Source organism: Aegilops tauschii, chromosome 5 (assembly GCF_002575655.3).
Source record: "Aegilops tauschii subsp. strangulata cultivar AL8/78 chromosome 5, Aet v6.0, whole genome shotgun sequence".
In the NCBI taxonomy this organism is placed as follows: domain Eukaryota; kingdom Viridiplantae; phylum Streptophyta; class Magnoliopsida; order Poales; family Poaceae; genus Aegilops; species Aegilops tauschii.
This window is the reverse complement of record NC_053039.3, coordinates 54,500,695-54,514,912: the sequence shown is the minus strand read 5'-3', so window position 1 is coordinate 54,514,912 and position 14,218 is coordinate 54,500,695. Positions and strand designations below refer to the sequence as shown.

Here is a 14,218-nt window from a genome sequence, read left to right as displayed (position 1 = left end):
TGTAGATAATTGTTGATAATGTTGTATGCATGGATGCTATGTGCGGATGTGACCGATGAGATACGTGACATAGTGTCGATGAGAGTTGTTCTTGGAGGAAGAAAAATCAACTTTTGAGCGATGACGATTGATTTGTGTGAGCTCCTCATGTTATATCTTGATAACGCGCGAGGGGCTCACCCAGCTCAACCATCATCAAAAGTTGAAATACCCGTGAGAGTGTCCACCATATATACCACCACCAGTGAGAGTGTCCATCGTATATACGTGAGAGAGTGTTGATGAGAGTTGTTCTTGGAGGAAGAAAAATCAACTTTTGAGCGATGACGGTTGATCTGTGTGAGCTCCTCATGTTATATCTTGATAACGCACGAGGGGCTCACCCAGCTCAACCATCACCGAAAGTTGAAATACCCGTGAGAGAATGTCCACCATATATACCACCACCAGCGAGAGTGTCCACCGTATATACGCGAGAGAGTGTCGTTGAGAGTTGTTCTTGGAGGAAGAAAATCGACTTTTGATGATGGCGGTCGATCTACGTGAGCTCTTCATGTTATATCTTTCATGTTTGATTCTTATGTTATTTTCCATTGTGTGATGAAAGGTGTTAGCATCGATCGATTTTTTGGCTATGGCCTCCTCCAACGACGAAGCTTCCATTAGGGTCGACTCCACGGACACGAAGAAGAGCTCCGAGGACCGCTTGGAGGAACTCCTTGAGAAGAACCCACAGCTGATCCTAATGAAGTTTTTTGTGGATCTGGCCAAGAAGAATCCCCCAGCTAAGGAGGGCAAGGCTCCACCACGCAAGGAGCCATTGAGTCCACCGACCATCATTCCCGACGATGCTTGGTCCTCCACTATGGGGGATGCCCCCACGTGCTCTGACTCGACGATCACTGGTTTCACCGACTACACCTCGGAGTAGTCACCTAGATAGTTTGACGTTGATTTAGTGGTATAGTTATGTACCTGCTGATATGGACTTGGATGGCCACTTGCGATGCTTTTGATTGTATGAGTGATGAATGCTTATGTTGATTATGTATGATGTGCCTTATTTCTTTTTCTTTTGTAGATGAAGTGGTATGTGGTGTACAGAGGACGATGTCCAGGAGTCTACAATTCATGGTCGGAATGCAATGAACAAATACTTCATTATGAAGGCAACTCCTTCGCCTCATTCAACAACAGAGAGACGGTAGAGTATCATTACAATCAGTATTTGCTTAAGCAAAAGAGAAAAACAGAATTACGCAATGGTGCAAGCCAGACACGGCTTAGCTGGTTCAGTGGGTTGAAGAACTTCATAATTCTCTTTCAGTTTGTCATAATTGTGGTGTTGCTTTTTATCATATGGTGCATGCATGCAGACCACTTTGTTGTTTAATTAGTAAGTAGGCACTTGTACTAAAGAGCCACTTTGTGATTTGAAATGAAGCTTGTGTGAACTATTTATGGATTAATGCTTATGTGAGTTTGTTGTTAACCTGTGTGACTTGAAATGCAAGTTTGAGTATTGTATAAATGTTTTTGCTGCACCAACTCGAGCAAAAAACAGTATGAACAGAACTGGGAACAAAATTTTACCGAGGGCGGCACTCGGCAAAGAGGCATGCGCTGGGAGCTAAAGGCACTTGGCTGTTGCAGTTATGCGGAGAGGACTCTCGGTAGAGCAGTGGTTACCGAGGGTCGACTCTAGGCTCTCGGTAAATTAGCATGTGCCGAGAGTAGCTCTCGGTAATGATAAGGGCACCATCAAAGTTTAGTCCCACCTCGCCTAGAGACGAGCAACAAAACCTATTTAAATAGTGGGATAGTCCACATGCAGTAAGCTTCGGTATCCATTACACTCTTGTTAAGGAGATGGACTATCACTTTGAATGTTCACCTGTCTCGAGCAGAGAACATTCAAAGTGACAGGCCATCTTCTTAATGGTGGATGCCGGTTTTTTTTATTAATGGTGTCGGAACGTGTCCGTTTTGTGCAGGAAGTGCTGGTCATGTTGCTCCGGTGGCCCCGACAGTCTAGGGCGTTGTTCGGCACCTAGAGGGGGTAGGCCACGGGGAATAACTGCTTCTTCGTGTTAGTGCATGTCATCGCGAGATGACAGGCAAAGTCTAGGCCCGTTGTGGTTTGTGAGGCACGTGCCACGTCAAGGACGTGCATTGCTTATTCAAATAGCACACCACCCCTGCATGCATATGCATGGGCCACGCGCATGTAGGGGTGCCCTCCCCCCCCCCCCTCGAGCGGTCTCCATATCGAGCACCCATCCGGTGGCCCCAGCGGTCTAGGGTGTTGTTCGGCACCTAGAGTGGGTAGGCCACGGGGAATAACTGCTTCTTCGTGTTAGTGCATTTCATCGCGAGATGACAGACCAAGTCTAGGCCCGTTCTGTCACGGGATCGCCCACCGAAGACTCTGTCTCGGGGACGAACGCAGCCGGTCCTCGACGTTCCCGCCCGTGTCTGTGGTTTGTGAGGCACATGCCACGTCAAGGACGTGCGTTCCTTATTCAAATAGCACACCACCCCTGCATGCATATGCATGGTCCACGCGCATGTAGGGGTGCCCTCCCCCCCTCAGGCGGTCTCCATATCGAGCACCCATCCGGTGGCCCCGGCGGTCTAGGGCGTTATTCGGCACCGAGAGGGTGTAGTCCACGGTGAATAACTGCTTCTCCGTGTTAGTGCATGTCATCGCGAGTTGACAGACCAAGTCTAGGCTCGTTCTGTCACGGGATCACCCACCGAAGATTCAGCCTCGGGGACGGACGCAGCCGGTCCTCGACGTTCCCGCCCGTGTGTGTGGTTTGCGAGGCACGTGTCACGTCAAGGACGTGCGTTGCTTATTCAAATAGCAAACCACCCCTGCATGCATATGCATGGGCCATACGCATGTAGGGGTGCCCTCCCCCCTCGGGCGGTCTCTATAGCAAGCACCCATCCGGTGGCCCTGGCGGTCTAGGGCATTATTCGGCAACGAGAGGGTGTAGTCCACGGTGAATAACTGCTTCTCCGTGTTAGTGCATGTCATCGCGAGATGACAAACCAAGTCTAGGCCCGTTCTTCGAGATAGTCTATGGGTATCGAGAGGGAATGTGTCCGGTTTGTGCAGGAAGTGCGGGTCCTGTTGCTCCGTTGGCCTCGAAACTTCTTGTGCTCTCAAAGAAGGCCATCGCATGTATATGCATGGGCTATGCATGGGCTATCCGGTGGCCCCGGCGGTCTTGGAAGTTGACCGGCACCGAGAGAGGGGGTAGGCCACGGTCAACAACTGCTTCTTCTCATGTTTATTACTTTACACTCTTTAAAGTTGAGTTTTGAAATAATTCATCAAAAGTCATGGAATTTATAAACTTTGGTCATAAAAGCATATGAAATATGAGAAACAAAAAAGATAGTGCAAAACAAAGACAAAAAGAGAAGGGAAAAAACTTAGAGCAGTGGTTACCGAGGGTCGATTCTCGGCTCTCGGTAATGGCCACCTTTTCCGAGAGTTGCTCTCGGTAAAGCATCTAACCTAGATATCTTTCCTTCTTGTTCATTCTCGATAATATGTATTATACTTTTTTGTTGTTGTTTTCTTTCATGCTTGGCAAACAACCTTAGCACATCATAATTACCGTCTTGTGTTTTCTTCTTCGGATGGACCTCGTCCGGTTCTAGAGACCGGCACCCCTCCGGTGGCCCCGGCGGTCTAGGGAGTTGTTCGGCACCTAGAGGGGGTAGGCTACGGGTAATAACTGCTTCTTCGTGTTAGTGCATGTCATCGCGAGATGACAGACCAAGTCTAGGCCCGTTCTGTCACGGGATCGCCCACCGAAGACTCTGTCTCGGGGACGAACGCAGCCGGTCCTCGACGTTCCCGCCCGTGTGTGTGGTTTGTGAGGCACGTGCCACGTCAAGGACGTGCGTTGCTTATTCAAATAGCACACCACCCCTGCATGCATATGCATGGTCCACGCGCATCTAGGGGTGCCCTCCCCCCCTCGGGCGGTCTCCATATCGAGCACCCATCCGGTGGCCCCGGCGGTCTAGGGTGTTATTCGGCACCGAGAGGGTGTAGTCCATGGTGAATAACTGCTTCTCCGTGTTAGTGCATGTCATCGCGAGTTAACAGACCAAGTCTAGGCTCGTTCTGTCACGGGATCACCCACCGAAGATTCTGTCTCAGGGACGGACGCAGCCGGTCCTTGACGTTCCCGCCCGTGTGTGTGGTTTGTGAGGCACGTCTCACGTCAAGGACGTGCATTGCTTATTCAAATAGCACACCACCCCTGCATGCATATGCATGGGCCACACGTATGTAGGGGTGCCCTCCCCCCTCGGGCGATCTCTATATCGAGCACCCATCCGGTGGCCCTGGCGGTCTAGGGCATTATTCGGCACCGAGAGGGTGTAGTCCACGGTGAATAACTGCTTCTCCGTGTTAGTGCATGTCATCGCGAGATGACAGACCAAGTCTAGGCCCGTTCTTCGAGATAGTCTATGGGTATCGAGAGGGAATGTGTCCGGTTTGTGCAGGAAGTGCGGGTCCTGTTGCTCCGTTGGCCTCGAAACTTCTTGTGCTCTCAAAGAAGGCCATCGCATGTATATGCATGGGCTATCCGGTGGCCCCGGCGGTCTAGGAAGTTGACCGGCACCGAGAGAGGGGGTAGGCCACAGTCAACAACTGCTTCTTCTCATGTTTATTACTTTACACTCTTTAAAGTTCTCTCTCGGTGCCGGTCTAGAAAGTTGACCGGCACCGAGAGAGGGGGTAGGCCACGGTCAACAACTGCTTCGTCTCATGTTTATTACTTTACACTATTTAAAGTAGAGTTTTGTAATAATTCATCAAAAGTCATGGAATTTATAAACTTTGGTCGTAAACGCATATGAAATATGAGATACAAAAAAGATAGTGCAAAACAAAGACAAAAAGAGAAGGGGAAAAAATTAGAGCAGTGGTTATCGAGGGTCGATTCTCGGTAATGGCCACCTTTTCTAAGAGTAGCTCTCGGTAAAGCATCTAACCTAGATATCTTTCCTTCTTGTTCATTCTCGATAATATGTATTATACTTTTTTGTTGTTGTTTTCTTTCATGCTTGGCAAACAACCTTAGCACATCATAATTACCGTCTTGTGTTTTCTTCTTTGGATGGGCCTCATCCGGTTCTAGAGACCGGCACCCCTCCGGTGGCCCCGGCGGTCTAGGGCGTTGTTCGGCACCTAGAGGGGGTAGGCCACAGGGAATAACTGCTTCTTCGTGTTAGTGCATGTCATCGCGAGATGACAGACCAAGTCTAGGCCCATTCTGTCACGGGATCGCCCAGCGAAGACTCTGTCTCGGGGACGAACGCAGCCGGTCCTCGACGTTCCCGCCCATGTGTGTGGTTTGTGAGGCACGTGCCACGTCAAGGACTTGCGTTGCTTATTCAAATAGCACACCACCCCTGCATGCATATGCATGGGCCACGCGCATGTAGGGGTGCCCTCCCCCCCCTTCGGGCGGTCTCCATATCGAGCACCCATCCGGTGGCCCGGGCGGTCTAGGGCGTTATTCGGCACCGAGAGGGTGTAGTCCACGGTGAATAACTGCTTCTCCATGTTAGTGCATGTCATCGCGAGTTGACAGATCAAGTCTAGGCTCGTTCTGTCACGGGATCACCCACCGAAGATTCTGTCTCGGGGACGGACACAGCCGGTCCTCGACGTTCCCGCCCGTGTGTGTGGTTTGTGAGGCACGTGTCACGTCAAGGACGTGCGTTGCTTATTTAGCACACCACCCCTACATGCATATGCATGGGCCACACGCATGTAGGGGTGCCCTCCCCCCCATCGGGCGGTCTCTATATCGAGCACCCATCCGGTGGCCCCGGCGGTCTAGGGCATTATTCGGCACCGAGAGGGTGTAGTCCACGAGTAGGACACATCAAGATGAAGAAAACGAGGAAGTACTCCAAGATGAACCTCATCAACCTCCTTCTCCACCACGACAAGAGAACGAGGACGTCAACAATGAAGAAGTCCACGGTCAACAACTGCTTCTTCTCATGTTTCTTTACTTTACACTCTTTAAAGTTGAGTTCTGAACAAATCTAACCCAAAAAGCATATATATATCTATGAGTGCATCAAAAGTCTTTTATCGAAAAAATTCATCTAAAGTCATGGCATTTTCAAATTTTGGTCGTAAAAACATATGAAATATCAGATACAAAAAAGATACTGCCAAACAAAAACACAAAGAGAAGGAAAACAAAAAATTAGAGGAGTTGTTACCGAGGGTCGCTTATCGGCTCTCGGTAATGGCCGCTTTTTCCGAGATGCGCTCTCGGTAAAGCATGTAACCTAGATCTTAATCGTTCCCCTTTCTTTCTATCTTCATTCTTCTTTTCCCCGCGCCACCACCGCCGCCGCCGCCGAAATCGTCGCCGCCGCCCTCAACCACCACCAACTGCCGCCGCCACCCCTCCTCCACCGCCCCCAACTGCAGCCACCGCCGCCCCTCCTCCACCACCACCAACTACAGCCGCCGCCACCCCTCCTCCACCGCCCCAACTGCAGCCACCGCCTCCTCTCTGTTCCCCGCGCCACCACCGCCGCCGCCGCCAAAATCGCCGCCGCCACCCCTCCTCCACCGGCCCCAACTGCAGCCACCGCCACCCCTCCTCCCCCACCACCAAGCTTCATGGCCGGCGGCCGGCGCGGCGGTTCTTTGATGCGGCGAGAGGACGGCCGTCACAGCGGAGCTCCTCGGGTAGCGCGGCAGCTGGAGATGCCCTCAGGTTAGTACAAAACCGGCCCCTCCTCCCTCTCTCGTCTCTGTATATTGAATCATATATGAATTATGCTTGTTGGCATATATTACATCCAGTTAAAATGAAGCTTGAATAAACCATGGAGTATGCTTCAATACTTTTTATTTACCATTTTGGTTGTGCAGATATGTAAACTAATCAACAAAGTGAATACCTGTTGGCTTGGTTTTCTTTAATGAAATCGGAAGGGGAAAACCCTTCTTTGATCAAAAAAAAGTTTGATGCCTATTGAAGTAGTGTGGTTAATATTCACCATATTTATTTTGTTTTTCAGATTCTGACGGGGGCACTAGTAAGTACCGGAGAGTCCCGATTGGTAGGACCGAGTCGTCCGCCTCCCACCAGTCCACTCCCGACGACGAGTCATCATCGGATGGCGATGTTGGAGTGGACTTAGATGGACCAGATCCGCTCGCTACCGAGTCGGGCGACGTGGAGGCCTCGGACGGCTCGGGGTCTACCTCGAGCAACATTTCAAAGAGGAAGAAATCCGGGCGTGGTCCGGGCAAGGTCCCGGAACCAACTGCTGCCAGCAACCGTCCTGTCATTTGCCCGACAGGAGAGGGGTAAGCAAGCATTTCATTTCCATCATATTTTGGATGCCACAGCTTTGACACTCACATATGGTTGTCTTTTATATCATGCAGTCAGTGGGAATTTATCCCGACACAACCTAAGGGGGCACGCCTGCCGAACCACGTCATCGGCTCCCTCTTGAGGAAGCACTTCCCTGGATTGTCCAAGCCGGGTGATGATGATCCGCCGTCGCCAGGTTTAACCCGGGAGCATTATCTACACAACAAGGATGAGCACGATGTCACCATGGCCACTCGGGTCATCAATGCTTTTTTTGTAAGTATCTTCGCTCCGACCACTGCATTTTTCCATATCCAAATCCTTGCTTGCGTGGATGGTGAGAAGATGCCATATGCTTTCTTGTAGCAAACATTTTCTTGCGTGGATGGTGAGAAGCAGAAGGCGATCAAAGGCATCGTGAAATCTGCCCGAAAGATACTCTCTGACACCAAGCACACGCTCCAGTACAAAGCCGTGATGCAGTGTCGGCCGGTCGATGAGAAGGGAGAGAAGATGACAAGGAAGACTGCTTGCCAGACCAACTTGTCGCGAGAAGAATACCTGTCAGTGGTAAGTGACTACATTGGTTGCTAGTACTTTGATTCATCCCTCTTGTTCCTCAATTATTCGATTTTGTCTGATTAGGTGAAGGAACCCTGGTTGAAGGAGGATTGTTGGGAGGCCCTGGTTGACATGTGGTGTGACCCAGCATGGCAGGCGCAGCATGTGGAGAAGGGAAATGAACGAGCCAAAATGCCAGGCCCGGCTCATGTCCAGGGGAGCCGGAACCTAACCGCTCTCAAGCAACACATGGTATGTGGATTAAGATGTTAACTTTTTCGCACGGTGCATCTTGGTTCATTCAACTTGATGGTTAATTTTGCAGGAGGCGAAGGCTGGTCGCCCGGTCCACATCCTGGAAGCCTGGAGAGAAGGCCACAAGGGGAAGGATGGCGCCGAGTTCTGCAGCGAGTCGGCGGAGGAGAAGTGGGGGACCTTCAAAGAGGTCTTCCAGGAGGTGCACGGGCAGGAAGCCGAACCTACGTCCAAGCCCCTTGATCCCGAGCTTCTCATCATTGCTGGCGAGGGGAAGGGCCATGGCCGCTACCTCCTTTGCAACGGGGCGATCGCCACCTCCTCGCATCGCAAGCTGCATGAGATACGCGCGTCGAGCACCAGCTCAACTCCGTCCATACGGAGTCGCCCAACCGCCGCATCACGTGAGATAGCGCGTCTCAAGGTTAGCATCCTAACCTTTCATTTATGTCCATGCCTCGAAATAGCACCGTTCCAACCTATATGAGCCTAATGCCATGTTACAGGATTTAATGGCGCAGCGGACTGTTGAAGAGGAGCAAAGGCGGCAGGCTGAGCAGGAGTCCAGAGAAAAGGAACGGGAAGACACGAACAAGAGGTTGAAGCTGCTTGAGGATCAACTACAGGTAGAACATTATCTAAACTAGAGTAGAAGATTCATTACATATGGACGAACCACCCTCACGTGACTCTCATCTTATAGGTTCTTATGCAATCTCGAAGCAGTGCAAGTGATGCCCCTCCTCCTCCTCCAGAATGCTAACCCGATGGCCTCTCCTCCTCAAGATGATCTATATATGAACAAGTGTACTTCTATTGTGACGTGCACGTGTTTTGCAAGTAGTGACAATATGTATGAATTTGCGACTTGTGTGTGACGTCTACTAGGATAATACATTCGACTTGTGTGTGACAATATGTGGACTATCCCTAATTATGCCTATATAAGTGTGGACTAGATCAAATTATGCCTATATATGATCAAATTATGCCTATATATGTGTGGACTAGATCAAATTATGCCTATATATGATCAAATTGCACTCCAGTTGTTTTTATCTGCAGGGATCAGAAAAGAAATAGCTTGACAGCAGAATGGATGGGAAGGATTTCCGAGAGCAACACTCGGAACACGATATACTACCGAGAGCACCTCTCGGAAACATGGTCGTCTGGGACACTACTGTTGTGCCACAACTTTTCCGAGAGCAGCTCTTGGAAAAGAAGGCGAGCATTGCCGAGCATAGCTCTCGGCAAAGCTATGTAAAGTGTCAGCCCCCATGTGGGCCACGCTCGTCAGAAGGATTGCCGAGAGCAGCTCTCGGCAAAGATATCGTTATTTTTTTAAAAATATTTAGCAAGTTATTTAAAACTTTTACTGATAAATGTGACCAGTGGGACCACATGTCAGTTAGAAAGAACACACACACAAAAAAAAAAGATGTTGCATATGCTTTGCCGAGGGTGACGCTCGGCAAAGTACGCAGTAACTGACGGAGCCGTCTGTTGCGGACGAGCATGCCACGTGGCTCCTATTTGCCGTGAGCTGCTCTCGGCGTCTGCAACTTTGCCGTGCGGTTCCTCTTTGCCGTGAGACAGTGACGGCAAAGATGTCAGTTTGCCGTGACGGTGGGTTTGCCGAGAGTGACACTCGGCAAACCTTGCTTTGCCGAGTGTCCGTGTTTTAACACTCGGTGAAGAGCATTATACCCGGCGTACATGAAAATTCCAGTAGTGCCACGAGATAGATCGCACGGCCGAGAACGCATCAAGGACCAGATCCGACGGCCAGGAAGCGCTAAACTATGAGGAGGCCGGGTTCCTCCCGGTATGTATCTTACGTGATATGTATACTTGTGCGTATTTTAAAAAAAGTGAGCAGTTTGTTGACACTATAAGCTTTGCCCTTTTCTCCCATGACACGACCAATTCTTTCTGTCACCTGTCCTCGAGTGTGCGACGGGTAAGATCGATAGTGATGAACATTGACAAGGTTTCGATCCGACACGTAAATTTCACAATCGAGAGAAGAAGAAAAGAAAGACTTGGATGGATCTAGTCTAGTCTCTAATGTCAACCACCTACCGCTTACGAGCTGGAGTAGACCTCGATCCGATCGAGTCTACACATGAAAATAGGATCTAATTAGGGCATCTACAGCTTAGCTAGTTTACATAATACAGTATTAATTAAGTCCGCACCAAGTGCTAGTGGAGTCTACATATCGTGATTTCCACAAACAGAACAAAGCCAGTTAACCATACACACATTGCAGTCACAGCTCCATATATGTGCGCGCAGACGGCCGGACGAACGAACTAATGGCGAGGCCGCACGCGGTGGTGGTGCCGCACCCGAGCTCCGGTAACATCAACCCGGCGCTCCAGCTGGCCAAGCTGCTGCACCACCACGGCGTCTACATCACCTTCGTCAACACCGAGCACAACCACCGCATCATGGAGGCCACGGAGGGCGCCGCCGCGGTGCGTGGCCATGAGGGGTTCCGGTTCGAGGCGATCCCGGACGGGCTGGTGGAGGCTGACCGGGACGCCGAGGACTACGACCTCAGGCTATCTGCGGCCACGAGCCAGCGGTGGGCGGAGCCTCTGAGGGAGCTCCTCCTCCGGCTCAACGGCACCCCGGCCGTGCCGCCGGTGACGTGCGTGCTGCCGACGTCGCTGATGAGCTTCGCGCTGGACGTGGCGCGGGAGCTGGGCGTGCCGAGCATGGTGCTCTGGGCTTGTAGCGCCGCATCGCTGATGGCCCACATGCGGCTCCGGGAGCTAAAGGAAAGAGGCTACGTGCCACTCAAAGGTAACACCTGGAACCAATTTATTTCAACTTGTGTTGCCATTAACCAAATAACATGCTATCTTCAAAATCCAGTGGGCAGTAAATACATTTTTTTTTTGCGGAAAGGCAGTAAATACATTAATCTGCATCTTACAGGCATTTTGCATGCTTCATCTGTGTTGTTATACGAAAACATTTCAAATTGACTGTGTAAAATTGCCAATCAGATGGCCAAGTTATCCTCTTTCCCGACCTACTTTTTTTTCCTTCTAGGTCTCTACTCTCTTTCTTTTTAGGCAGAGATGTTGTATTGCATTCCGTTTTCGAGTAAAGATTAGGAAAAAGTCCAAAACATACCTTAAACTTGTAGATAAAATCGGTTCATGTCTGTTGAGCCGGCCCAGTCGTGAGCGCACTCAACAATTCCGGGATTCGACCTACCATGTCGATGATCTCTGTTTGAAAACGCACTCAAGGTTCAATATAGACCAGGATTGAAGAGTTTGGTATGCTGATTTCCAGGATTAAGAGTTCAGGGTTCGAATTAGCTTTCGCCTACAAGTTCAAGGGTTATTTTGAACTTTTTCCTAAAAAAAAATTGGGAATTCATTGCCAATAGGATCCGATCTAGCATCAAGTAGTTTTGCGCCACGGTACCCAGCAGCAGCTATCCAGCAATGAGCTATCCAGCCATTCATTGCCTGCTGAGATTCGTGCAATAGCTGGCCCACTCAGATGTATTATCTCTATATTGATTTCTCAGCTGTTTGTATTCTAGTTCAGTCAAATCGTAGTATGGTCCACCATGAGTTTCTTCGCACATGTTTCTCTCTACCTCTCTCCTCCACATGCATGCATGACGGAAAATGTCAGATACACTCCCTCTCTCCTTCTACACAATAAATTCACTCTTTTTATCCTACCATGATAAAGTTAAATCTTGCATATCTTTTAAACTATAATTTTGTTTTTGAGTCTTTTTTATATTTGAATTCCTTGCGCCGAGCCATTTAGAACAAGATCAAACTTTACATTCAGAACACGTCCAATTTATAACATTTCACATTCCATATGTAAAACAAACCCTTCTCACAAGAAAAGTGTGAAGCAAACAATTTTTCATTAGAAATGTGAAACCAACCTTTCTCACTGGAAACATATTTAACCCAAATATGAAACTAAAATGTCAACTTGTGAACCTGGTTATTTGAGAATGTGTAATAGTTTATTTCAAAAGCGTGAAGTATGTTATTCAAAAATCTGCAATTCAAATAGATGTGATTTTTCTGAAACAAGCTGGTAAAAAGTGAAATGTAGGTTCTGAAAGTGAAAAATAATATGAAACTGATATGTCAACTTGTGAAATGATTATTTGGACATGTGTAACAGTTTATTTCAAAAGAGTGAAATATGTTATTTCAAAAATATGCAATTAAAAATAGATGTGGTCTTTGTAAAACAAGCAGTGAGGAATGAAATGTAGGTTCTAAAAATGAAGACAATATGAAACTCAAATGCCAACATGTGAAATGTTTAAAAAAATGTGTAACAGTTTATTTCAAAAGAGTGAAATCTGTATTTGCTTCATCGTTTGTACATGCGTTTGCAGACGAGAGCTGCTTGACGAACGGACACCTGGGTAGGACGATCATCGGCTGGATCCCGGGCATGCTGCCGATCAGCCTCGGAGACATCTGCAGCTTCGTTCGCACGACCGACCCGGACGATTTTGGCCTCCGTTTCAGCATGGTGGAGGCCAACGGCTGCACCAAGGCCGACGCGCTCATCCTCAACACCTTCGACGACCTAGAAGCCGACGTCCTCGCCGCCCTCCGCGCCGAGTACCCGCGCATCTACACCGTCGGTCCCCTAGGCTCCCTCCTCAACCACCACCAAAGGGACGACGATGCCTCCGGCTCCGCCGGCGGCCTGAGCCTGTGGAAGCAGGACAGCGAGTGCCTCGCGTGGCTGGACACGCAACAGCCGGGCTCCATCGTGTACGCCAACTTCGGCAGCCTCACGGTCCTCTCAGCCGACCAGCTGGCCGAGTTCGCGTGGGGCCTCGCGGCCAGCGGCCACCCGTTCCTCTGGTCCATCAGGGACAACCTCGTCCCGGGCACCGGCGCTGGCATGAGCTCGCTGCCGCCGGAGTTCGTCGCGGCGACAGCAGGGCGGTGCTGCCTGACCGCGTGGTGCCCGCAGGATCAGGTGCTAGGGCACCCGGCCGTGGGGTGCTTCCTCACGCACAACGGGTGGAACTCCACCTGCGAGAGTGTGGCCGCCGGTGTGCCGATGGTTTGCTGGCCGGTGTTCGCCGACCAGTACACCAACTGCAAGTACGCCTGCGAGGTGTGGGGCGTGGGCCTCCGGCTTGACGACGAGGTGAGGAGGGAGCAGGTGGCTAGCCACGTCAGGCATGCGATGAAGGCGAAGGACATGCAGGAGGGCGCGGCTGGGTGGAAGGTCAAGGCGGAGGAGGCCGCGGCGCCCGGCGGGATGTCCTGGGAGAACCTGCGGAGTATGGTCAGAGAGCTCGGCTCTGTCAATGCTGAAGCCTGAGGAGTTTGACTGATCGATCATCATCTTTTATCGGGGTCAGTCCGGCTCCATCTGCAACTGCATCAGTGATGCCAATAAAGTATTCCCTATAAGCCACTGCTCGTTATTTACTTCATATTGTATTATCTTATCTTATGATCTTATCCGATCTATGTATTTCGAAGATCCACAGCCTCAAATGCTTTCTCGTTTGATCGCACTGATTCAACCGTTAATGCATCTCTATCTTTGTATCTATAATGTATCTATTATCATAAAGAATATCTATATCTATATATTTTTTTCTAAAAAACTTGTCATATTCAATTATGACAGTACAACGAACACCAGAAATAATAAAAATTATATCCAGATTCATAGACCATCTAGCGACGACTACAAGCATTAAAGCGAGCCGAAGGCGCGCCACCGTCATCGCCCGTCTCTCGCCGGAGCCGGACATAACTTGTTATAATAGACAGTCTGGAAGTCGTCGTGCTAAGGCCCCATAGGACCAGCGCACCAGAACAACTACCGTCATTGATGAAGAGTAGCGTACATCGGAAGGATCCAATCTAAAAACAAACGAACGTAGACGAACGACAACCAAATCCGAGCAGATCCATCAAAGATAGATCTGCCGGAGATACATCTCCACACACCCACGGATGATGCTAGATGCA

The 14,218-nt window shown here is 49.8% G+C and overlaps 1 protein-coding gene across 1 annotated transcript; it reads left to right on the top strand.

Moving 5' to 3' along the window:
• Positions 1-10,478: 10,478 nt before the first annotated feature.
• Positions 10,479-13,771, top strand: LOC109765304 (7-deoxyloganetin glucosyltransferase-like). The gene is made up of 2 exons (XM_020324102.4): positions 10,479-11,018; positions 12,607-13,771. The coding sequence occupies exons 1-2, from the start codon at positions 10,526-10,528 to the stop codon at positions 13,554-13,556; spliced, it is 1,443 nt and encodes a 480-aa protein (XP_020179691.1). The 5' UTR covers positions 10,479-10,525; the 3' UTR covers positions 13,557-13,771.
• Positions 13,772-14,218: the final 447 nt, after the last annotated feature.